Raw genomic sequence first — 25624 nt, forward strand, 5'->3', positions numbered from 1 at the left:
GTTCAAAACGCCGTTGATTGATGAAATAAACCAACGAAAGACGCCAGATGTTTTGTAAAAGCAGAACGAAAGAACGCCAGATGTTTTTCTTAAAGTGTAGTAGTAGTAGTTATATGTAGCCACCTCGCCCGATCGTCAACGGGCGAGGTGGACCGGCAACGGCGCGAGGACCCTGCCGTACGAGAGTTAAATCACACTAAAAGACATACTTTGCGGGCGATACACTCTAGTGAGCTTTCAACTTTTCGTCTTAATGTACATGATAAAGAAATTATTTCTACGAGAAACGCAAGGCACACCTTGAGCAATATGTTTGGTTTTGGGACGCTAAATGGAACCATGAGGCGATGCGAAGCCGGAGCACTTGCACGATCGCGTTCCGTTGGCTTTCGTTGGGCATGCTGCCGACCTCGCGTCGTGGAACGCGCGTCCTGTCTTCCCTCTAGCCTTGCCTTTAATTCGCACAGGGCGAGCGGGGAATGCGGTCGCTCTTGGCGCTCTTTCGCTCGGGAGCGGACTTCTTCCTTGCATTTCACCGATCACAAGTGATAATGAAGGGACCACGTAAACCAACAGTACAATAAAAGTTTGATGTTTAATATATACACGATGTTTCACACTCTTTATATTATGTACTGGGCGCATTTCACGGAAGAGTTTCACGGTTTACAGATGATTCCCTCCGTAGCTTCGCCCCACACATCATCATTCACCCCGTGGATATGCTGTGATTTTTTTTCAAGCCAACAAAATGTGTTCGCGATGGAGGGCGGGGGGGAGCTTCGTATGCAAGAGGAACGTTTGGTTGGGCTTTTCAGAAAGAGTTGTTGCGCGTACTGCTTCCGTCACCGGTCACATGAACTCTGATGCCAGGATGGACAGAACAGAAAAAAAACGAACTGGTTTACTTTGTAGCGTTTATTATCTTAACGCTTTCTTTTTTTTCTGTTCATACTCTTGCAGAAAAAAATGGTAAACTATCCTATATATGAGCTATGTGCGCTTCCTGAAATTCATTCTTTGTTTACTGCTTATCTGTCGTTATATCAGATAGCACTATATTTTGGTACAATAGCTCAGAACTCAGCAAAATATATATTGAATAAATTCGCAGCAATTATTTACGATATAAGAGAATGTGCTAATGAATGACAAGGGGTGCCCTTGTAAATATTGCAATCTACTTAATGAATCATATGTAAAATGCTCAACTGCTTTTATTCGACAACTGCTCGATCACCTTGAATAACTGTTGAGAACAATAAGTGTATTTTACTTAGATGTATACACCAGTATCAAAACTTCGATTTTTAGTGTTTAAAAGTCACACGGTCCCTTACGTATTTGACTAAGACGACTAGAAGGCAAAAGCCATCTTTTCATATTTTTTCGCTAGCTTGTGTTAATCTCACGCCAAAACCTTTCTGCACTCGACATGGTTTTCCGGTGCCTCCCGGATCGGCCCACCTCTGACAGGTCGCAATATCATGTGATAACGTCAGCAACTGTGCGGCATGTGACGTCATGATCATATCATAGGTTGAAATCGTCACACAACAATGATCTTTTGCATCATTAGTGTCGAAGCCGCCGCTTCGTACGGTAAATGAAATGTCAGATAAATTTGCCATTTGAAAGAACACGGCGCTTTCCAATCTTTTTTATGGGCCATTTCTGACCGGGAATGGACCTCAGGACTCGAGAAGCGGCGATACCGATGTCCAGGATGACTGAAATCTGGACACCGATCCTGAAATATGCAGTTTTTGTTCCTGGGTTATGTGTCAGCACGTGGTGACTGCATAGGGTACCTCACGAAAGATATGGTCGGAAGGCAGCCACGTGGGACCCGTGGGCCGCGTGTTTGCGACCGCTTCCGTAAGTAAACGTTACCGCAATGAAATGCAAAAACAAACAAATATTTTATTTATGTTGTTCTCATTTCACGTCGTTTAAAATAGTGTTTTGATTATGCATGCGAGCTCCTCACTTGCCTGCTCGGGGAAGCCACCCTGTGATGACAGGTACAGAACCTCTACTACGCAGCATTCGAAATCGGCATAAGTCAGGCGAGGTACATTATGCTGTCGCTCGATGCTCTCTTATTCCGGCGCGATATTATCAGTAGTTTCGTATTTTCATGACGCGCTTTGGCCAAGCATGGCCCTTGCGCCATGAAAACCCGCATATCATCATCATCAGCAATTTCGAAGGCTTGGCGTACAAAGTACACCCCACGGAATCGCGCGGTAGCATTTTCACAGATGTTTTAACGGGGCAAAGAATATTAATGCAGCCGTAAAAGAATCCTAATTCCCCTGGCACGAGGGCACTCTAAAGTCCCTTAGTGAGGGGGGCATCGCCTGGAAAGGCGTTCATGTGCAGCTATACCCGACGAAAGAATAGTATTCTGGGAAGTTACGCCGATACGGTACGGAAATACGGTAGGCAATCACCGTAGCGCTCCTCCTTTCTGGATTGCGCTTTAGGTACTCCCAGTTCCAGTGGCAGTGCGTACCGGGAACGGTAGGTTCCTCCTTAACAATGCGTAGGTTTAGACGCAACAATGAAGCGGGACAACCCCGTAGTAAATTTTGAAAAAAAAAAAAAAGCATTTGTGGTGTTGCCGTACCTTCACAACGGGCAAGAAAGGGGAAGTGGCATGGTAACACTATACCGTTTTTGCATACCGTAATTCCGTAACTTACTGAACGACTCTGTATCTTACACCCGGCAAAGTGCCTTCTGGGAAAGCAGACCCGCCATCTACTTTTCCAAAGGAACGTGTATTCTCTCTCATATAGCATGAGCAGCTCATCTATGCACCTTTTCAATAAATGTTCTGTAGGTGCCGTCATAATCCTCTCTGGAGCTGATGTAAGTAGCGTGCACCACATCCTCCCGAAATGCAGTGCCTAGGCAGCGGCATTACTCTTTGTACTCCTGTACAACCGGCCACAAATCAGGTCCTCCTTCCCTCCGTTTAGAAAGTCTATAGAAGCAAGCCTGACACAATACTACGATGTCCCATAATCATTTTCTTTTTTTCCTTGAGGACGTGTTTTCTTGTTCAGCAGTAATGCGACTTGTTCTAGCTGTAGACCTTTTCCACGAAGGCTCCCTGGGTGCTGCCATATTCTCCTCCGGGCTGTGATAAAAACTCACAGGGTCATTCAGGGACTTGAAGGTGGAAGCGGTCTTCTTCTTTTTTCTCCTCAGTCGATTTAATAATGCTCAGCAAACGCCCTCACTATCTTGCAACTTTTTAAAGTGTTTTCTTTCTTGCTGATTTAACGAGCAGCACCATTTTCTCTCTTTTGCGGCGTTCATATAGGCAACCTTCTAAGGAACTTAGTGCCGTGCCATGTGCCATTTGCGCAACTCCTTTCCGGAAAGAGCCCTTCAGAGCGACGAGAGGGCCAACTGCAATGTAATTTACTTTTGCATGTTTTTTTCTGTTTCTGAATAACCTAACCGGTGAGGTGTAGGTGAGTGACTGCTGGCTACAAGTACTGTCACGCAAGGTTCTTCACGCTATAAATATTCAGGATGCTTAATCGATGAATAAAAAGTACAAAAGTCCGATTCATTTGCTTTAACCCTTTCACTGCCAATCTTGAGATAACTCGGGCAACCACACACGCACAAGCCTTTCCCATCCCGAGTGTACTCGTTTTGCCTCTAAGTCACTCCCTGCCACTTGCGAGACAACTCTTGTGAAAAAAAAAAAACAATGCTGGTGTGTCCACCGTCTACGAAAATAAGATATCAACAAAGATAACTTGCAGCGAAATATTCAACAACAGAGAGAGCGGATTCTTGCACATAAGTGCCGGCTCGCGTCTCTTTGTCGGCGCTTCAGCAGCGCAGACATGAGGAGTCAGCGTGCGATATGCACGCGCTATTTGAGCGAAGAAATGCTTGAGCTCTTGACTCATTCGGGCTCCCGATGAAATGGATAATTAGTGTCTCAGTGGCTCTGTATTAGTGGGTAAACGCTGAAATATATAGTTAAACATTCATTATTTCGTTAATAATTTCATCGCTTGTAATGAGTGCTACCTTAACTTTGATGAGATAATTCCTACAAAAATATATACATGTCCTTAACAGCATCCTGCTGCTCTGCTAACAATAAATTTACGTATAACGTGTAGAAAAAAAACAGGCATGGAGTGTGCAGCAGTGCCGAAAAAACGAGGCAGTGAAAGGTTAAAGTGTGTACATCTGTGTGTACGCTGCTTTTCTAGCAACAACGCGTTCGGTTGGCCACACTTTTGTACGTTGCAGGCGTTTTTACGAGCAGTCGGAACTTTGCTGGCTGCGGAGGTCGACGCTTCTGCTTTCCATAAAATTCTGAGACCGCCCCTGGAGGCGCGCGCTTATTCCTGGACAAGCGGATTGATTAGGATTGGCTACGAACACGCTTGCCGACCGGAACAAACATGGCTGAGGCAACGTCTCTTTCAATTAGTGCTCAGCAGTTGCTGAATTGTGAAATTCCTAAATTTTTATATTTTTGACGTGTCGCACTGCTTATGAAAAATCCTGACTATATTTAGCGCACCGTAAAACGGAAGGGCATATTTTAGCCGAAGGAAGTGATGTTGCGCGATACTTCAGCAAATAAGGGCTTACTCTAGAGGTCATCATCATATTCACGGCCGCATTTTATTTATGATGCACTCCTGCGTACGCGCCTTCTGCTGGGTGCTGCGAGGTGAACAAAAATTACACCATCTCCCTCTAAAGGGGACCATGAGGCGATGCGAAGCCTTGCACGATCACGTTCCGTTGGCGTTCGTTGGGCATGCTACCGACAACGGGCACGCTACCGACCTCGCGTCGTGGAACGCGAAGAGGAACACTACGCGCGTCGTTTCTTCCCTCTAGCCTGGTCGTTAATTCTCAAAGGGCGAGCGGGGAACGCGGTCGAGAAGAGAAGAGTTTCTTGATAGAAAATGGAAAATAGGCACCGTACACTGACCAGAGGGAGCTGCGTTGCTCGCACTGGCCCGTCCCAAGTTCGCTGGCATTGGTCGTTAGGGGCACGCAGAAAACAGACGCGCGAACGCGTCCCCCGTGTATCCCGGCCGCAGTCCGCCCACTCATTCAGAGAGGGAGACGCGCACATCGCGTTCCATTTTGAGCAACCCCGTCTCATTATTGCGTTTTTTGTCCGCTAGGTTTTGCGTTCTGGCGTTGCAGTCGCACTGGAAAACTCGACTGTACGGTGCCTATAGAAAGGTGGGGGAGTGACACAGTAACTGTCTCTCAGCCGAGGACACCACAACCGCGTCACTTTAGGGGAAGGGGGGTAAAAGGGAAGGAGGAGAAGATGGTGGTAGGAAAGGGAAGGTCACAACAGGTAGAGGGCTGGGGGTAGAGGAAGCGGGGAGATCCGTCGTTGTCGTTGCTGGTCAGGCGCTAAGCACGGCCTAGAGGCGGTCTGCGAGTTGCGCGGCATCAATGTACTCGAGCACCGCGCGTAGGGCACGCGGTCGACCGGTGCGCGACAGGGGGGCAGCGTAGGAGAGGAGAGAGAGGGGGAGGGGACGCTCATGCGCTGGCGCTTATCGCGGCGCTGCGCAGGAGAGAATTTCGGCATGTCGAGCCCGCATTTCAGAGGAGTCAACCGAAGCAAGCGCTGCACTGAACGCGCGCAGCGCTCTACCACTTGAAGGAGATGAGACTAGAAGAGGAGAGTAGCGCATGCGCCGCGAGAGCAGAAGCGAGAGCGCAGGAGAAGCGCAAGCAGGTGCTGGTAGAGAAGTGGAGTGAGTAACGCGCAGCTGTTGGAGAGAGGGAAGGAGGAGAGTTGCGCATGCGTAGTGTTAGTGCGGACTACCGAGCCGACGCCGAGAGACATACCCCCGAACAAGAGATGCTTCGCATCTAAAAAAAAATTGTTCTGCTTCTGCCGCCTGTCCGAACGTTTCTCAGATCAATCGCCCGCACAGGGTTTCCAGGTTTGGCTATCTTGCGCCAAGTTCGCTACTATTTAAGGCTATCGGCGGCACAGAAAACATCTTGGCTACTTGGCTACTTTTTGGCTAATTTCTTCTTCCCCGATTTGTGCCAGAATATGAATATCTGTTGTCGTCGAGCCGCTGGCTTTTCATGATGTGGTGTCAAAAGATGACGATCAACGACTGCTTCTAGGTCTTAAAATTTAATTAAACACTAGCAATACACAGAAAATGAACTTTAGTTGAATGAATGGCTGAGTTGCCTAAGCTGGAGTAAAGGCCAGTGGTGGAGATGATAAAATAAATATTAAAAGAACTACACGTTTGTAACCTGTCAGTCAAGCAGGCCTCACCCTCGAAAACAGAAGAAAAGCTTGGACAACGCTTGAGCTTGGCCTTCTAGAGTAGAACGCAACTGTGTAACCAGGCCCTGTGCGCATCACCTTCTCACCTGCAAGCCTATCTTCAATTCACGGTTGTTGCCTCATCCGTGTTGCAAGGAAACGAATGTCTGTGCGCGTAACATTGGCTGTTTCAAACTATCCTGGAAAGCCTACTGCAAGTGGAGTTGCAAAGTGCTCACTACGCTATAACTCTTCCTTTGGCGAATCAATGAATGGTCCACTACGCGCCCGTAAGACAACACGTGAACCTATGCAGCTGCTCACTTTCTTGATGCTTTTGCTGCTGACGATGATGATAATATATGTCTTAGCGCTTGGCAACGGAAGGGCCTTTAATTCACCCCCTCATTGCGCAATTGACATGTTTCGACGTCTGGCACGATTGTACGCTTCTGTCATGTAATATTACATGCGGTAAGGAGACTCCTCCTACGACGTATCATTGATATCGTGTTCTTTAGGGGCGTAGCTCCTCTTAGTCTAACCTTGTCACACGTCCATTGTCCGGCGTATCTCCCGGCAGCCGGCAGTAAACGGCAGTATCTGTCCGGTGGTGGTGGTGGTGGTGGTGGTGTGCGGCGTGACCACCCTTACTGCGCATGCGGATACCCTCTCCACACACCTCCTCTCCACTCCCCCTCACCATTCCCCATGTCCTCTACCCCTCTCCCCTTTCCCTCTCCACTCACCCTCTCACCTTCCCATCTCCCATACCCCTCTCCACTTCCCCTCTCCCCTCCCCCTTTCCTCTCTTCCTCGGAAACGCGGGCTAGACATGCCGAAATTCTCTCCTGCGCAACGCCGCGATGAGCTCGAGCGCATGCGCGTCCCCTCCCCTTCTCTCTCCTCTCCTACGCTGACCCCCTCTCGCCCGCCTGTCGACCGCGTTCCCCGCTAGCCCTGTGAGAATTAACGGCCAGGCTAGATGGAAGATACGACGCGCGTAGCGTCCCTCTCCGCGTTCCACGACGCGAGGTCAGTAGCATGCCCAACGAACGCCAACGGAACGCGATCGTGGAGGTGCTCCGGCTTCGCATCAACTCATGGTCCTCCTACGGTCCCCCCCGCCCCTATCTTGCCTCGCGGCGCTGCGGCGCCGACGCAGGCAGCGTCGCGAGGCAGCGTCCCGGCAGCGTCTTGAATGAAAAACCGACCGCTCGCGCTGCACAACCAAAACGCCGACACCGACGCCAGAATTTCTGTGAAACGAGCTCTTTAACGCCATCGCGTTAAGGCCTTTATATACGTGGCTGGGACTCAACCAAAACAGTTGCATAGTGCTTAATTTTACAGGCCCCCTATTGTTGAACCAGGGCGCTCAGCACTCATCGACATTAGAAATGAGATATCCGACGGACTGCTTGCCATTTTGTTGTATTATGTACGGACTGTGGCTCTGGAATACTAACTGATCTGAGTTCATGATTATACTAGAAACTATTGCGAAAGTTAAAAAAGCGTATCCTTCAATCCCAAAAAATGCGACAACAAACAAATTCATGCCATGCACTTCAATTTCATTGTCGTTACCTAGTATTTTAAACAAAATTCATGCAGGATTTATGAAGAGACTGTTACCTTTTCAACAGCGCAAAAAAAAACTTTGTCATCCTACCCAAAATGACTGCTAAAGTCAACGATTGATTCTTTTAATACAACAATTAGAATTTTGAATGGTTCGTGATCTACTTATTTACATTATGCGGAAAGGCTTTTGCATTTTGTCAATAAAATAAAAACGTCAAAATTGTTTCCAAACACGAGTTTAGAGTATGGTTTGACGAGCGGATGGTGCGAGAGCGAGAGGAACGGGCTGCAGAACGAAAGGTAAAGAAGGAGAAGCTCGAATTGGTACTAAGGGCTAAGAAGGGGGACCTGGAATCAAAACGGAGAGCACTTCAGAGGCGGCTCGAACTCGCAGTGGATAAAGAGACGGGTTTAGACAGGCGGAGGTGTGAGGAAGACACTGCGAAACCAGTTTTTGCAGGAGTGAGTTGAAGTCTTTCAGTAAGGCCGACCTCGAACCTGGCCATAGTCTGTCGTTAGAGCCAGGAACCCAGGCAGAGAATGGCATGGAGGTGGGTAGTCACAAAGCTAGGAACAATGTTGTTGAGCTCGATGGAGCCGAGCGATGTTTCAGAGGCATGGAACAAGAAAGTTCCGTTCAGAATCTCTCATAGGCCGAGCACACTTACTGAATATGTAGGATTACCTCCAAATAGCTATATTGAAAGAGGTCTGACAGGTATTCAGGGTGATGAATACCTAAAGAAGTATCCGATATGGTGTCCGCGTATTCTTGTGTAGCGCTGGATGTGGCATCAGGCTCCACAAGCACTGTCGAAGATCAAGTGAATAACTCACCCTTAAAGAGAAAGAGTGTGACTTCTCGGAATAGCGCAGACGCTACTTCTCTGAGAGAGCAGGATGAGAGGGCGGAAGCTGTCATCAAAACAAACAGTATCGAGTCGGAGGCGCGTTTGTTAACACATGCTGATGTGGCAGAGCAGGACGACCAATGCGTAAAGGTCGTTAGCGTGGAACCCAGCGCTAAGTCGGTTGAAGGTGAACAAGAAGATAGCCGATTGCAAGCGCATTCCTTTTCGAGCAGCGATGAAATTTTTGCGTTTGCTGGAGCGTCTTTGGTTTCAGAAGGCACTGAGAATTTGTGTCTGCTAAGAGATGGTGAGACAGATCAACGCCTTCTAAGGCGCTGGCCAGAGGAAGGCGTTCGCGTGAGGAAAGAAGTTGTTTGGACGCTCTTGTCTCGGTGCGCCTGTAGGCAACGCCTTGTGTTTGGATTGAATCTTTGTTGCGCAGTGGCTGGAAATTCCCCTGAGCATCCGTGTGGTCTCATGCGGGGGTGTAGACGCGCGTTTCTGCGAACAAGCTTCAAAGCGTCTTTTCCACAGCGTTTTTCCAACGCGAGAAAAGGGCTACTCGTCTCGTATGGGACGCAGTCACTTGACCATCGAGTTCAGTACCCAGTGGCTTTCTGGATTTTCACCTTTAACAACGAATACAGATATTTTGGTAGATAGCCGAGGTTGTTGTGAACTTTCTTTTGACTTTTTATGTGATGTGATATATAGATATTGATGTCGGGTGTGAGGTGAGGTACATAGCTTATGTGGCAGGTGTTTGAATGTGTAGAGGGAGCTGGCTTGGACTAAACGGGCATATTTTTGGGAATGGTCAAGGTGCAGTAAGTGTGCTTGGCATGACTAGCAGAACTATGTAAATCATGTCTGCTATACTGAACGGACTGATATTTTGTGAGTGTTTGAAGAGTTTATTCTTTAGTGTCTGTTGGTATTACCAGTATAAGGTTAGAACGTTATAGTACCAGACCATTCATATGTTACTAACTGTGATTGCACAGTTTTTTTTGTGTTTCGCGTGCTACGAATTAGAAGTCATTGATTCTACCTGAATCATGCCAATGAATGACTGTAGTGTGCTGTTTAAAAATTATACTTGATGTGTGGATGGCATGTACCGCGCACGGAGCGGCAGTTTTTCGACTAGAAAAACTTTTCAAAAAGGGGGCCTTTGTGATGTGTAGTGCGCGTTTTAAGTGTGTGCCTTTAAAGAGTGCGCGTCATAAAGAGAAAGACGACAAGGAGTAAGCACGCGGAAATTAGCACAGTGCTGAATGGAAGACGGCGAAGACGAAAACCTTCATGAGGGCGCGAGGCGCAAGGGCTCAACGTACAAGTGGCCCAATAAGAAAACAGTACGGAAAACGTCAGTGGCCAATCACCGCTCAACGCGGCAGCCGAGCAGTGTCCAATGAAGAGTAGACAGGTAGACTCGAGGGCGAGAAAATTCTTGGGCATGGGAGAGGATAGATGAGCTCGAGGATACGTGGCGAAGAGGAGGTTGTCACCGGACCGCGCGCTGAAGACGGGCAGTCGGGTAGCGGACCCGAGCCTCCAGGGCTTCAACCGGGCGGAGCCTACTGCCGCCTCGCCGTTGTGCAAGGAGACCTTAACCATGGTACTCGAACACCACCTCAAGGCCTGCGGACTTCGGTTCCGACAGGCAAGCAGCAGCAGTTGGGCTAGGGGCCGAGCTGTGCGTTCCGGTGCCTGGCCCTGCTTGTCCGGGCATCAAGGGGTCGCCCAGTAGCCATCTTTTCCGCTTCTCAGCCAGCCAGCCCGCGTCCACTCCACAAGTGGGAGCCACAGCATTTCGGTTTCTCATATGTCATCCAGCATAAACGACATGGTGAGACTGACCACCAGTTATTCCGCCGCTCGCCGCTCGTCCGCGATGAACTGTAAACTTTCATCTTGTTTGTCCTTAGGAGTGTTTAATTGTGAGCATTGGCCTTTTTGTAAAATGTTTAATTTTATGTAGATATATAGTTGTTTGCTTTATTTGTTTATTAAAAGTTCTGTGTGGTTTCTGTTAAACAAACGGCTATGTCCTTATTAAAACTCTCGGACGCTCAGCCCCAGAGAGCTATTACCAACAATAAGAAGAACTTGCATCGCAGTCATCTAGTCACGAACCATCATAAAATGAGTATGAGACACAAAAATTGGGTAAATCCCACTTAAAAATGAAGGAGGCAAGGGCTAGCCCAACAGATAGCCGACGACGTTAGTGAAGCGGAAACACGCTTCCCCACATGCCCCGTTTCAGGCTTGGCACCACTAGTGCCTCATCACAGAAATCTTTATGAAAACTCTCATGCTTCCCACCTCCCCATGTTTCACGTTAGCGGAGCTGAGACACCCTTGCCTACATGCTCTGCACCTCCCAGTTAAATACAGATTCATAACAATTTTTATTTTTTTCTACTAGCTATTTTAACCATCGTTTTCCAATAACAGCACGCAGCTGCTTGCGTTTTACCAGTCCTAAAGGCACGAGAAAGAATTTATTATTGAGGTCTGTAAAATGCAAAAAGTTCCAACATGGTTCCGACTATGTATGCGAGGCGGTTGTCAGGGCATGCACGTTTGTGTGTTTGTTAATGAGCAATAGAGTAAGCTGGATATCTGCGAGGCACGGTTATACACAAAACATTCATGATGCCGCTATACGCTGCGAATTTTATTAAAAATGAGACCCTTCATATTCAACTATTTTAATTGAATGCTTATGCACTTAACCATAAAAAAATTCTCAATACTAAGGTTTAGGCAGCGACTTTTGCACTTACCACGTTCTTTGGTGGATCACAGCTATTTGGGCGTGGACGACGTGTGACACCTCAGTGAGAAAAACATATTATAAGCTCGGTAAATACTTCCACAAGTCCCAAAAGACCGGGGCAATCGGAAACTAAGTTACACGATTTAACCGCTTCAGTTGACACACCCGTTCTTTGAACGATTGAGAGCTGCTGAAACAACATCACCACCACAACCACCGATTGGGCAGTTTTTCAGTGATCTCATGAAACATTTTATTGCCTTAATTAAACTAATTACGCCTCCTCTGCAACTCATTTGCTAATTACTCCACCCATGGAGCCTTATTACTAGTCAAACAGTATTAATCTGTGTGTGACGTTTGATATTGGCTCATTAGTAACTTGCGTGCTCGGCTTTCAAAATGACAACTCCTGCATCACTTAAAATACTGTAGCACTACAGTCTACATGCCACACCGCAGGACATCAAATCGATCTGCTTAGGCAGGCACCACTTCTTCACTATGTTTACTACATAAGTGCGTGAATAAGCCTCCTGCTCAAAATGACTTGACAAAAAATTACTCTCTATATCGATTACAATTAAGGTAATAAAAACCGGCTGAGGTGGTCGCATTTCGATGGAGGCGAAATGCTAGATTGCCATATGCTCTACAATGTGAGTGGAAACCGAGGTCGTCAAAAGTATCCGGAATTTTCGCCTTCCACTACGGCGTGCCTCATAATCATGTCGCGGTTTTGGAAAGTTAAACTCTAGCAATTATTTATTAGCGTTTGACTAACTATTTGCGATCTTTTTGCGCTTTGGAGGACGCGGGCGTTGTCCACAACGTGCAGAACGTTGCATGCGCTGGCGCGTGCAATGCCACTAATCTATCGCTTCCGTTGGAGAAGCTTCACAAAGAGGACTGCATTGGATTTGACAGTGAATTCACTGAAAGAAAGCATAAACTTCATATGTATATCGAAAAATAAAACATTTCATTGTCTCACTTTCGTATTTCATTGTCGCATTGACTGCGCACGGAGTGATACGCGCATGACTAAATATTTTTTCGGAGGTTCTTTTTCGCGCCATTTGTTGCTCACCGCGCAAAAAAAAATATGCGAAAAGAAGTATTAAGCCTTGCGGAGAGTAACTGTAGAAAACCATCTCTTGGGATTAACGGATTCTTTGAAATAGGCATAAAATTGATACGAATGGAGTATATGAGTGGAGCGACCATTCATGCAGTGAGGTGCAATTGTGGGGACTAACAGTTGCCCGGTACGGTGTAAATGTGAGGACTAAATGTGTCCATTGAGGTGATATGTGAGGACTAACTGTTGCGCAGTAAGGTGCAAATGTGAGGACTAAATGTTAGTCCATTGACGTTATCTCTGGGAAATAACTGTTAGACCCGTTGCCGTTAGTCTATAAACGGATTAATGGTTGTGACCGCCTCATTAGTTCCCAGAAGGTTGAACCACACACCCTTTTAACACCCTTTTGCCTTTGAGTTCTCTCTCTACTCGCTTCACGATTTGTGTTACCCGCCTTCGCCACGTACCTCACGGCAATGTCATCACATAGCGTTCGTATTCCGTTGTGCGCATGCGCACGACGCGAAACGTAATGTTATAACGCACACGACGCCGTTACGGACTGTACGTTCGCAATACTAAAACTCATTATTGTGTAGATAGATAGTGGAAGACGCACATCTATGTGTTACTGATTTTGCCAATAAACTTTGGATGTCACGCTGATTTATGTAGAAATAACATCGGCAATTCTAAGCCGAAGTAAGCACTTTCACCGGAAATATGCAGCCCTTATATTGTAGTTAAACAAGCACCTAAAACTAGGCAAGTAATTTTGTATGGCATGCGCTACTTCAATAGGGATAGGTGTTTTCTATTTATTTGGTGAAATGGTTTTTCTCAACGCACTAGCAAAAATCATGAAATCCGGGTATATGCAGCTTCGATGTAATACACGTTTCTCCACCGCGGTGTATTCACAATTGCTTTTGAGTTTCGGATATTTGACTTCAAGACTCATATAAAAATTAGTTCATGGTTGGTTTTCTTTATTTTTGAGGAACTTAAGACATACCTACCTTTTCGACATTGTCCTTTCTCACAAAGACCAATTTCGAGTGGCCTCTGCTTCAACTGCAATTTGCAAGACGTTGTTGTAAAGGACTCCGGCCAATAATTTGCACTGTTGCTTCCAACAGTCTTATATATGGAATTGGTAAGTTACTTGCAGAGAACATATGGATTTTGATGATGGGGACATAATAGTTTCAGAGTTAAATTGCTGTAATGTTTTCCATATACGTGGTTCCGTCCTTTGTGTTCTGATATAAGTACCATGCCGTAAAAAACATTGTTCTAAAAGACCACTAGACGATAGAGATATGGCGAATTCTGTTGACCACTTCAAAACGTAGACATTTTCGTAGTGTGTCCTAAGGAAGTAATTTATCACTATGTGGCATTGGAAGCCTAATGCAACATTCTTATAACTCTTTTTTTTCAGTTCGGCATTCTCTAAAACGCTTCGAACGTGTCCCAGAAAATCTAAACAACTACTGGTAAGATTCTGTTTGCCTAGCCTCCTGCACTTTTTGGCTAGCCAGTGCTCCCAAATGCCTGAAGTTATAGAGTCTTACAAACTCGTCTGCATGACTACCGTACTCACGTGCCTCATGAGAAAGTATGGCTTTCGGCGGGAAAGCGGCACTCAGCTCCACTTCCTAATTGAAGGAAGGCCTCCGAGTACAGCTGCCGTGTTACATTCGAGACTTTAAGACACTTTAACGCCAGTGTATATTCATGTGAGTATTCCTCAAGCACTATTATAATGCTGTGATGAATAAATTCTAATGTCCCTTGTGTTGCGAACGCAGTTACGTTTCGCGGTCTAAACTGTATCACTTAGCTTTATACAATGACAAACGTTTATTTTGCATATAACTTGAGAATTATATCTAGGTACTCTCCTCACAGCAGTTATTAAGCGATAAAACACTCAACAAATTATGAAATCAAACAACTTCTTCTCCAACGTGCAAAATTTTCATTCTTCAGCAAGTGATTACTATTTTATAGCGAGACAGCAGCACACGCCGCAGTGGTCAAACTGTAGGAATTGACTGTTAATGTTTACTGTCCTAATCTTCTGATTTACTTGCAGCCATGATAATATTACTATTGGCGTTATCCTACCCGCATGTGAGGATAATCTGGGCTGCTGTTTATTGCACGGCCTAATCACTTTACTCTGAATGTTTTGCCCACGTGTCTCGCCTTTCCTGACAATGCAAGTTATAATATAAGGGTATCAAAAAGTGGTGTCACTTTATCTCCACTTTAAGCATTATAACTACTGAAAGTGTGAGAAAGACTTACAATACAAACTGTTCCATCAGGATATGAATTATAGTAGTAGTGACCAGCGTTCGTAACGCATTTGTATTTACAGGGATTCCACGGAGCCTGAAAGACAAAAAAACATAATTAGCATAGGTAGCGCTGGAGGCGCAATGCTAAAAAGAACGCGAAGCTAATGGGCACCTATGTAGTCCTGGCTTTCGCTGTTTTGCTAAATTTTGCTAATTTTCTCTTTCTTTGTTCTTCCATTTCTCCTTCTCTCTTTTCTCTGTTTAGTCTACATCTCTTTTTCTCTGTTTATTTCTATTTATATATTTATTTCTCTCACTCTCAATTGCTTTCTCTTTCCTGCTCTTTCTATCTTTATTTCACCTTCATCTCCTTCGTTGTCTGTCCCTTTATTTCGCGCTCGCTTCACCCTTCTATCTATCCGTTTCTTTCTCTATCTCTCACTCTATTTTATTCATTGCCTTTCTTTTCATTCAGTAGTTTCTCTCTATTTCTCTCTTTCAGATTATTTCTGTGCTACGCTTGACTATCTCCCCTCCTCATTCCCCTTCTCCTCACCATCACATTTCTCCTCCTCACGAATTGAGGGTACGCGGGTCCGAATCCCGTCCCGCGAAGAATTCTTTTTCGGCAACAATTTTTCTCTTTCTCTTTCTTTATATCTTTCCTTTCGTGTCGCTTTTGTTTCTTCTCATTTTTCCTCTCTCGTTCTCTGTACTCGTTCTCTCATTCGTCAGGGTTATTACAGGCCACGCCGCAGCGGTGGGAACTGGGATTCACCCAAATTCTGTGGCACATACCCTGGGCAAACGCGTGCTTTGTGTGAAAGACGTCATGGAGAGGAAGGAGTGCACGTGAAATGCCGACCGTTTTCTCCTGGCAAACGTGTGCTTTGGATGAAATACTTCATTGAGAGGAAGACCTGCAATGTCGGTGTGCACGTGAAATGTTTCAAGGCTTACCCCACCCGCACATAGCATCCCTACTGCCAAGTGTCCTATATGTATAGGACGGCTTGAAAAACAGTGTTGCGTTTACCTGGCAGTAAAAAAAGAACTTGTGCTTTTTTTTGAGGGTAGAAGTAGACTTTCTGGGAAAAAGTATATTTGTTTTGTCATTTTTTCTGAGTTTGGGCATATATGGGTTAACTCGCCAAAAATAAAATTGCAACGCTTCTAAATTACACGCGGAATCGCAATTCTTCTAGCGAAGTTCAAGCCATCGGAAGGTTAACGGCTGCCACCGCACCCTGCCCCTACTAGATACCTAGATAAGTGCCCACGGTATATATAGACTACAGCGTAAATGTGCAAACCACATCTGCTTATATGGTATTTGTTGGAATGTAACACGCAGTACATTTTTAAGAGTTCAAAATAAAAAAGTACCTGAACGTAACGTTAGAAGGCGTTTTCAATCTGTGGCATGTCCCTCTGTTAACGATAAAAAAATTAAGCACAGTACTTTCTCATAATAGTAATTGTTGATGTTCTTACGTTGCAGAACCATCATCTGATTACGAGAGCAGCCATAGTGGAGAGCTAGGAAACTTTTGACCCCCTGGAGTTCATTAACGTGTGGCTGCCGCCACCAGGGTTTCATCCGGCGACCTTCGGGTCAGAAGTCGAGCAACATAACCACTAGACCACAACGTACGGTCACACTACAGCCTCAAAGTAGACGAAATTTACCGCTTCTGACATTTTTTTTCCTTCGGTAATCCAATTTTACTGGCTTTTCTATCACTTATGGATACGCGATGATCGCCTGCCGATTCAAGGGCATTTAGCTTGGCAAGCTCGGTGTACATGAAGCTGCTTAAGAATGCCTGCGAGCTTGTTATTGAGGTCCGGATATTGTCCAGTTTTCGGCCCATAGAAACATACGCATTGTCTAGGGCTTCACGCTCGATGATGGACGCGTCAGCACCGTGTTTTCATGCGCGTCCGTCAAATAGCGTGAAACCCTGTACAATGAACGAACGCAGCCGTGTACCAACCAGAGAACGCTTGGAGACGCTGGAGTAGTGGCGCGCGAGCGCGCATTTTTTCATATTTGGCTTGTTTCAAGCGCTTTTGTTTTTTCTCGGAAAAAAACAACCAGACAGATTTCCGCAACGAAAACATTGGGGGACATTTAAGCTTCGCCTTTAAGAGCTGAACGCGATAGCGAAATCTGGCCCCTAGTGCGCACTTCAAACTTTAAGTGCATACTTATTAATGTGTGTTATTACTTATTAATGTACACAAGCGCGCGCGATGTATCTATCCTAATGGTACAGGTTATCGATCTAAAGCACTTCCCTGTGATAGAGTCGAGACATGTTTCTCACAATGCCTCACAGATGGCAGCACATTATCTAACGTTTGCTGTTTTCTTGATATGTTTTCCGCTAGATGGACATAGTTGTCCATTTTTGGAGCTGTGTGCAAGTTTGTGTTTGTTTTTAGCGACGAAGGGTGCACTATCCCGGCTTTTTTCGAAGCATGGTGTCGCGCAAAAAAACGTAGTTTGATAGCATCGCCAATTCGCTACAAATCGCCGAGTGGACTCATTTTCTTCGTGACGCCTGCCGAACAAGATGCGTTAAGGAGAGTCCTTCCACTACATGGCATTTATGTAGTATTTTTTTCCAAAGTAGTTGCAAGTAACATCGTGGCTTTGTGGTAGGATTCCTGCTTGCCACGCAAACGGCAGGCTTCGATCCTGAATGGGACCGAAGGTTTCATTCTTTATTTTATTTGCATCTTTCTCAATTTTTTGGACACGGACAATTTTTCGCTCACAAGCGACGCCTGCGTTTACTGTTGAATCTCTTGCAGTTAACCAGTGTGCATATATATAGCGAATATGACGAATGCAACGGTGCCTGAAGTATTTAGTAGAAGAAATGGCACCCTCTTATCACTTTTTCTTACCACGTTGTTAGCTGGCGGCGTGAAAAGCGCGTACTTCTCTCTGCAAGATTTGTAGCTACTTTTGAAAAAGGGCACAAAGCACTTGCCCATTCTTCCGCAGCACAAAAAGACTTGACCACTGTGACAATTTCAAAAAACGAGCTCAAAAAGCAAACGCAGCAACAGGAAAAAGTGCGTGCTCTGCACGGCTAACGTAGCACGTGGACAGAGAAGGCCAAACCCCATATGCGCGAAAATGCACTGCACAGCGACGCGCGACGCTATGAGCGACGAAACCGGCCGTTCACGCGACGTGTCGGGTGATCGATATCGCGCGATAACTCGTTTTTTTCAGATATGGGCACCGTCGCCCACGTGCCGGAGGTCCTTTGGGCATTTGCAAGCAGCCCGCCTCTGTCCTCAGTCCGGCGCGCGATCTCTCGGCACGCAGGGAAAACGATAACATTAACCATCTCTCCCCAACAAGCGCTCCCTTCGCGTCGTTCGCTCACATAAGTATTTCTTGCACCTTTGTTCCGGGGTTATTTGAGTTGAGGTAAAACATGAAGTTATTTTGCCGATTCGAACAAGAATAAAAATGTTGGCCAAAGAAAGTTAATTAAGTACTTAGCCCTTATTTATGGAAATATACAGGTTGAATGTACTATCGGCGTCCAAGCATTCGCAGTGCACATACATGCGCACACATATGCGCAGTGCTGCCGAACCGGATGCGCGCGCCTGTCAGCGATGATAATTGGACGGCGCGCACTACGCCTCTGCGAATGCTTGCCGCTGTTCGGTTTTCATTTGACGCCGATAGTACACAAGACTACCACTAATATACAACAGCTAGAACTTTCCTAGAGAGCATGGTTATTTTTAAATCTTGGTCCATGTTAGCTGGCACAGCCGGTATATAGAGTTAACGTTACCACCAATGACTAGTTCGAAGTCCAGAAAGTCAGCTTCGACAGTTCTCTGTCTGAAACCCTAGCAGCGGTGCGTCAGCGGGGTGTTATGGCTTATATATATATATATATATATATATATATATATATATATATATATATATATATATATATATATATATATATATATATATATATATATATATATATATATATATATATACATACAGCTAGCCATTAGAGGTAACGTTGCCTTAAAGGGACTACAATAATAGTAAAGAATTGAAATGTCATCCACTTGTTGCACCGGAAAAGTAGCGCACATATTGGGCAGGCTGTATCTTGGTAGCATTGCTCTTAATACTAATGGGCACATAAGTGGCCATTCTTCTTGCGCAGATCTTAGGCGCCGGTTGCTGGGCTGAGCGCCGTCCTCCTCCATCGACGCAGCCGAGCGATTGAGCACAGTGACGCATCACATTGCTCGCATGCCTAGTCCGGGAGATCCTGGAATCTGTGAGAACTGAACAGTCCTCAACGACTGAAACCCGACGTCAGAACTTACAGGATAACGATTGGTATGCGTAATTGCTCAAAATCACGGTGTCATGTCTTGTCGTTACGAAACTGGCCGCTAAAATTGAGGTTGGCTTTGTTGCAGGTATTTGAGTGTAAATTAAGCCGAAATCACACTAACTCAAAGTGACATAAAGGAATGTCCGCGCATTACTTAGCCCCATATTCACGCATTTCAATCTGTGAGAACTCTACATACATGCCTTCATGAAGCAGTCGCCCTCGTATTTCGTCATATGAAAACCTGCGTATAGCGGTGGTCACATTTCGCCGGTGCATCGTTATCGTCAAACATTTTTTTTTAATGCGGATACTGCGACCTCGTCGCTAAATACATGTGCGCAGGCGTACTGAGCACGTTGCCTTCGTGTATTAGCCCGAGGAATCGTTGATTTTGAGTTTGTAGCGCAGGGAGAGACTCTCAACTCAGCTTTTTCCCTTAAGGTTCTCAAGGTATTGAAACGCCCGGTAGCGCGTTTGGGCTGACATCCAGGACACGGTCAAGCTCCACCATGACAATGCAACCAGTCACGCGTCCTTCGTCGTTACCAACATGCTGGCCCGGAGCAACACCCCGGTGTCCACCAATCCTCCTTACAATTCCGACTTCGCTCCCTGCGACTTTTCTTATTGCGATAACAATTATATGGACAGTCTCGATGGGTTTTTGTCGTCGCCGTCGCCGTCATTTCTTTTCCGTATGAAGTCCGAATTCATAAGATCCCCCCACGCACCGCATGTTCTACCGCGGCTAAAAGCGCGCGAGCGGGGCCGACGAACCCGGCCGAAGCACAGACCATGCAAGCCGGCTCATTTCCGTCGATCGGAGGGTGCATGAGATAACATCACCCCGCTCGTGATGCCTGCCGTCGAAGCAGACAGGAAACGCCTCACCCGTCTATAACGAGCGTGAAAAGACGCATGCACCCTCCGTATAACTTTGAACTTTGACTCCGTGTAACTCCTTTCAACTAACTGTGAACTGAATGTAAGCGTGCGGTCGGGATCGCTGGCGCACGCACTATCTCGACATCCATCGCAACGAGCGGCTCGTATACCCTTCTACGTGCTGCGCTCTCAAGGCGAAGTGACTATGCGGAGGGCATCTCTCCCTGGAGCGGCCGTATTCTCTTACACCAGCGTTTTGCAGTTACGCGAGATCGGATACAAAACAGTTAGCTGCCAGCCTCACTTCGTATAACACAAGAATTTGTTGCTATCACATTCATTGCTTCGCCCTTGCGGGGAAACTGTGACTTTTTCTTTTTATTACGAAGCAGGTTCAAGCATTGATGTGGCTCTGTGGTTGAACGGCTGCTTGCTACGCAGAAGGCCTAAGTTTCATTCTCAGACCAAAAACATGTATTTATTTATTTTCATCAATCTTGATTTTCCGCTCACGGACAACGCCGATTTTTTCCTCACAACCAGGGAAGCCACTGCTGACGCCGACACCGCCGCCGGAATTTCTGCGAAACGACTTCTTTAACGCCATCGCGTTAATAAGCGTTGCTGCGTTGGCCACGCTTTTGAAAAATAAATATGTTTCTCTAATATTCTTTTTTACGTGGCAGGTAGATCAATCGCACAGCTGTGCACAAGGATGCCTAGCTTGAACAACCGATGATCACTTTCCATCGGATTTATCTCTCGAATAAATTCAATGAACTGCAATTTTCTACGCTTATTTTTTTTAAAAATTGCGAGTGCTGTTTGTAAGTGAAATGAGAACTTTTGTGATGCTTAACCCCGTGAGAGTGGCGAATCTATCATCAATATAGGTAATCATGTTCAAGTCAGAACTACTTACCGTTGTTTAATGTGTATGACATTTGTGTTTTTGTTTGTGGAACTACATTTATGTCATGCTGATTCCCGAAGAGTTACCTTGATTTTTTTTTATTCCGCACTTTTTTGATGTCCGAATGTTTGACAATTTTCTACTTAATGCCCACTGGGTATATAAGGTAAGCCGAATAAATATATAATAAAAAGGTAAATAAATAAATAAATAAATTACTCTTTCGTAAGCAACAGATCTTAACATCCCGTCACTAAGAGCTTCTGAACCAGTTCTTAGCAGTGTCCAGATTACATTTAAATTCATTGGTGTGGCCGGAAATATTTCTACTTCCGGAGGCCGATATATTAATAAAAACAGTTTAATGTCCTTCTTCGTCCACTTCCTGAAAATTTGTATACATATTCTGCACTAGGGGTACCGAAGTGCAACATTTAGTGTTTCATTCACGTTTGTTAGTAAATTATTTCATGCATATATGTAAGTATACTAAAAATCTCCTTCGCATTTGCAATGCACATCACAGTTATTTATTAAAAAGAACCACGCGTCGCTTACCGTGTAACGTCCTCCTCTGCAGAGATTGTTTGCGTAGCCATAGTGTCCATAGTTACCATAGTTATATGCTGCACAAGGCACAACTGTAAATGCACGGAAAAATGTTAAAAATCGCAAGCCTCCTACCAATGCAAATTTCCATCTTCAGAAATTTCGTTACGCACCCCAAAAAAGCATTCACATCTCATATGCCATAACAGGCGAGTAAATTATCAGAATCTTAACATGCCACTCGGTAAGTAGGCAGTTTTCAATTATTCCTAATGCAGCGTGCGAATCCGCTACGAAACGCAATATCACTGTACATCACCGCTTACCAAGTGTGACTACCATGCATAAATATACACAGATAAACAAATATATTATAATGTGTACATAATCCAAGAATACCTAAAACATTCTCACCGCTTATAGAGATAACATAGCACAAAATTAACGCCAGCAGTTTTCCCATAGTTTGAAGACAAACATTGGTAAGGAATGGCATATTCGTATCTACAGCATCCGTGTTCCAGAGTGAAGTGACGCGTGACGAGTGAAAACAAAGGAAAGGGCAGGCGTGTTTTAATCACAATGGTCAGCTTATATAGCTGTTTTCCTGAAGCTCCGTAGTGGACAAATAACGTGAAGCCAAATACGTGACCTTTGAATCACACAAGTGCTTCTTCAGAGTTCCTAAATTTATTTGACGTCATAGGTTTATATTCTGTATTAAATGTCGCTAAACGCCATAAGGGATGTCGACAGCCTTTCTCGTGCATGCCACAGACAGGATGTTCGAAAGTTTTATTTACTATGACTCATACATAGTTTTCGAAACGTCTGAAGGCAAATGCCACAGGCAGTTTTTCACTAGATATAGCAGACCTTTAGGTCGGTGGCACTCCAAATAATGCAAGACTGTATTATCCATGATCGAATCCGGGCCGCGGCGGCTGCATTTTTGATGGAGGTGAAAATGTTTGAGGCACATGTACTTAGATTTCAAAGCATGTGAAAGAACCCCAGGTGGTCGAAATTTCCGGAGCCCTCTGCTACGGCGTATCTCATAATCATATCGTGGTCTTGGGACGTTACACCGCTAATATTATTAATAATATTACTGTACTATGGAGATCGCCAGGTGGCGCCGAGGAGTGCAGACGTGTTCGCGTCGGCCCCGTTAATTATCGTGCCTAGCAGCGGTCAAAATTATGTGACCATTACCATATTTGCCGGATTTGTGTACGACAACACCAGGAGCACGCTGTTACCACTTTTCTGGATAAGCAGACCCGGCTTCTTCTAACAACATAAGAGGTACGCCCGAGCATGCCGGCCCGCCACTTTAAGCCTAACGGCGGTGCGGAGCGCGGAACCCCGGCAGCCAGCTCCCGGCCCAAGCATAGCGCCTCGATGGCCGCAATCCCAACGGACAATGACCCACAAGCCCAGTACCCCATGGACACGGCTGACCAAGATATCCAAACTCAAGGCGGATCTGTGGCCGACGCTGAAGAGAACTTCCTCTCACCTGACGAGGTGATAAAGGGGAATCGACCAGCGAGGACGACGAGGAGAAGGACTCAGCAAGGGAAGACGCTACCAACGGCCAGTGGCAACTTGCATTATCGTTGCGAGAGCGTAAACGCTTAAGAAAACTAAAACGAGCAGCCCTTGATGACAGCGGAGCTCGGGGCGTTGGCGAAGGCAACAGCTGCAACGTCGGAACGCCTGCAGGAGAACAAGCCAAGCGCGGGGGACCATCTGCACGAGCTCGATGGAGAACGCGCGCGGCGCCGCTCCCCAGAAACGACATGAAAATTATCATGCGGCCCAAGCCAGGGTTAGTCGTGAAAGAACTTAAAACCTACGCTGTTGCGCGAGCAATAGAACGTGCCAGCGGTGACCCGGAGACCTGCAAAAGCGATAAATTTCTGCTTCACCTCCGCAATGGGTCAAACATAATCATTGCAAGTACGCCCTACGAAGAAGTGGCGGAGAAGATTCTGAAGATTAAAACCCTAGAGCTCAACGGCACTAAACACCCGATGAACACCTACACATCCACCCCTGAATTGTACCATAGCACATGTACCACACCTTAAAGGAGTGGTACATGGGCTGGAACGTGAAACCCCAGAAGCCGAACTCTTAAGTCATCTACGAGTGCGCACGCAAGGTGTGACAATCGTCCAAGCCCGTATGTTCGGCAAGTCTGAAACCGCAGTGATAACGTTCGATGGACAGATAGTGCCACGCTTTGTGTACTATTACAGTGGCGAGATGCCATGTGTGCCCTATCAACCCACCCGACAGTACTGCAAACTGTGCAAAACCCAGGGACATAGAACGGATGTTTGCCCAACACCAACTGCAAAAGCGTGCAGCAACTGCCGGCTAAGGGACCCTCCTGAAGACCACACCTGTGAGCCAGAGTGTGCCCTGTGCGGGGGGGCCCATCCCACAGCGGCATCGCAGTGCACCAGAAAACTCAAACGAGTCCCACAAAGGGGCAAGCCACAACTGTCGCAACGACAAAGCCGACCGCAAACCAACGGGATCTTAAAGAGACGTTGGTTCACCACGGACCGCGAGGATTTGACGACGCAAGACGAGGCTCATACCAAGTTCCGATCAAAGTCCCGATCCACATCCAGGTCCCGATCTAGGTCTAGCTCCCGAGACCGCTCCAACTCCGGGGACAGTGACCGAGAGAGGGCCCAAACAACACAACAGGAGCAGCGTGAAAGCAAAAAGACGCAGAACAAGAAAGCCAAAAGCAAGGTGAGCTGGGCAGCAAAGGCCTCCCAATCCTCACACCACACAACACAACTCAAGCGCCTAGAACACGAGCTAGAGCTAATGCGAGTGCGAATAGGAGACCTGGAAAGAGAAAATAAGGAATTGAAAAAGCAACAAACGCAGCAACCGCAAGGCCCTAAACCAGCCCACGCAGGGCAGAAAGGGCAAAAACTGCCGAATCTACAAGGTGACAGCGTAATTACCGTGTCGATATAGAAACAAACCATAGAAGAAGTTATACCGGCCATTTCCCTTCCAGTGTTGAGAAGTAACCGATCTTTCCGCCTCGATGCCGTGTTACGCTCGGCGTAACAGCAATATGTGTGTGTTTCTTCAACAGGATATGAGAAGTGATTTCGAGTCATCGACTGCGCGGTAAGCGGTGTAGCTAATGAAACGTGCAGCGAATGTTGCCATGTGTTCGCGAACTCCCTTCGTGGCTTTATCGGTCTCTTTTCGTTTCACGGCCGGGTGCGTTCGCAATGTTCGGAGCTGTATACATAGTTGCATTAGCGTAATGACCGTGCGAGATGCCATTTACTTCGACTTTTGGTGAATACTGACTGTTTGCGCTAGCTTTGCAGTCGGTGTTCAGGTCCACGCCATAGCGCACTCGAGAATATTATTGAACATCGAGAACATTCAACATTGCGTCCTTCGACTGATCACTGACGCATACCTTACTTGCGCACCATGCTTGCTGTTCTGCTGGGTGTTATGCGTAATTGAAGCGGTGTGTGTACGTTAAGTGGAATTTGTGCGTGAAGTATTTATGCCTCGGTTCGGAGCGCCAGCAGCCAAACGCACGGGCGAATCGGCGTGCGGAGGTACATCTTATTTCACGAATACGTTGTCATTTCCCAACAGATGCATAAAGTGTAGGCTATACAAAAAGGATTGACATCACTACTCAGTTGTTTCATTTCCTATTTTTTATATCCTTAATATTCCCAACATTTCAGTGCATTTGCAAATATTTTGCTGTCTTCCGACAAAGCTTTTTTTTTTTGCATTACCAGCCCGTAAACAGCTGGGGTTCGGTTTCTGCACTGCTTTTAATTTCAAATTTCTTTGTTCGTAATTCTTTTTCCATAATTCTTTTTTCACTCTTCTTGAAACTTCCTCGGCACAGTGTTTTATGTTATTTTGATCAGAAGTAGCACATCG

At 46.0% G+C, this 25624-nt stretch overlaps 1 protein-coding gene across 6 annotated transcripts in view; it reads right to left on the reverse strand.

Moving 5' to 3' along the window:
- LOC119402037 (uncharacterized) overlaps positions 1 to 25624 on the reverse strand; it is a 55828-nt gene that overhangs the window by 23358 nt on the left and 6846 nt on the right. For 4 of the 6 annotated variants that reach the window (XM_037669105.2, XM_037669110.2, XM_037669104.2 and 1 more), the window contains exons 2-5: positions 21674 to 21756; positions 14940 to 15026; positions 13643 to 13697; positions 11547 to 11596 (exon numbers count right to left, since the gene is read on the reverse strand). In XM_037669105.2, coding sequence (XP_037525033.1) covers positions 11547 to 11596; positions 13643 to 13697; positions 14940 to 15026; positions 21674 to 21756 — 275 coding nt within the window. Of the gene's footprint in view, positions 1 to 11546; positions 11597 to 13642; positions 13698 to 14939; positions 15027 to 21673; positions 21757 to 22078; positions 22239 to 25624 lie in introns of those variants that run through there. The other 2 variants (XM_037669108.2, XM_037669107.2) reach the window with 2 other exon arrangements.

This window comes from Rhipicephalus sanguineus, chromosome 8, assembly GCF_013339695.2.
Source record: "Rhipicephalus sanguineus isolate Rsan-2018 chromosome 8, BIME_Rsan_1.4, whole genome shotgun sequence".
In the NCBI taxonomy this organism is placed as follows: Eukaryota; Metazoa; Arthropoda; class Arachnida; order Ixodida; family Ixodidae; genus Rhipicephalus; species Rhipicephalus sanguineus.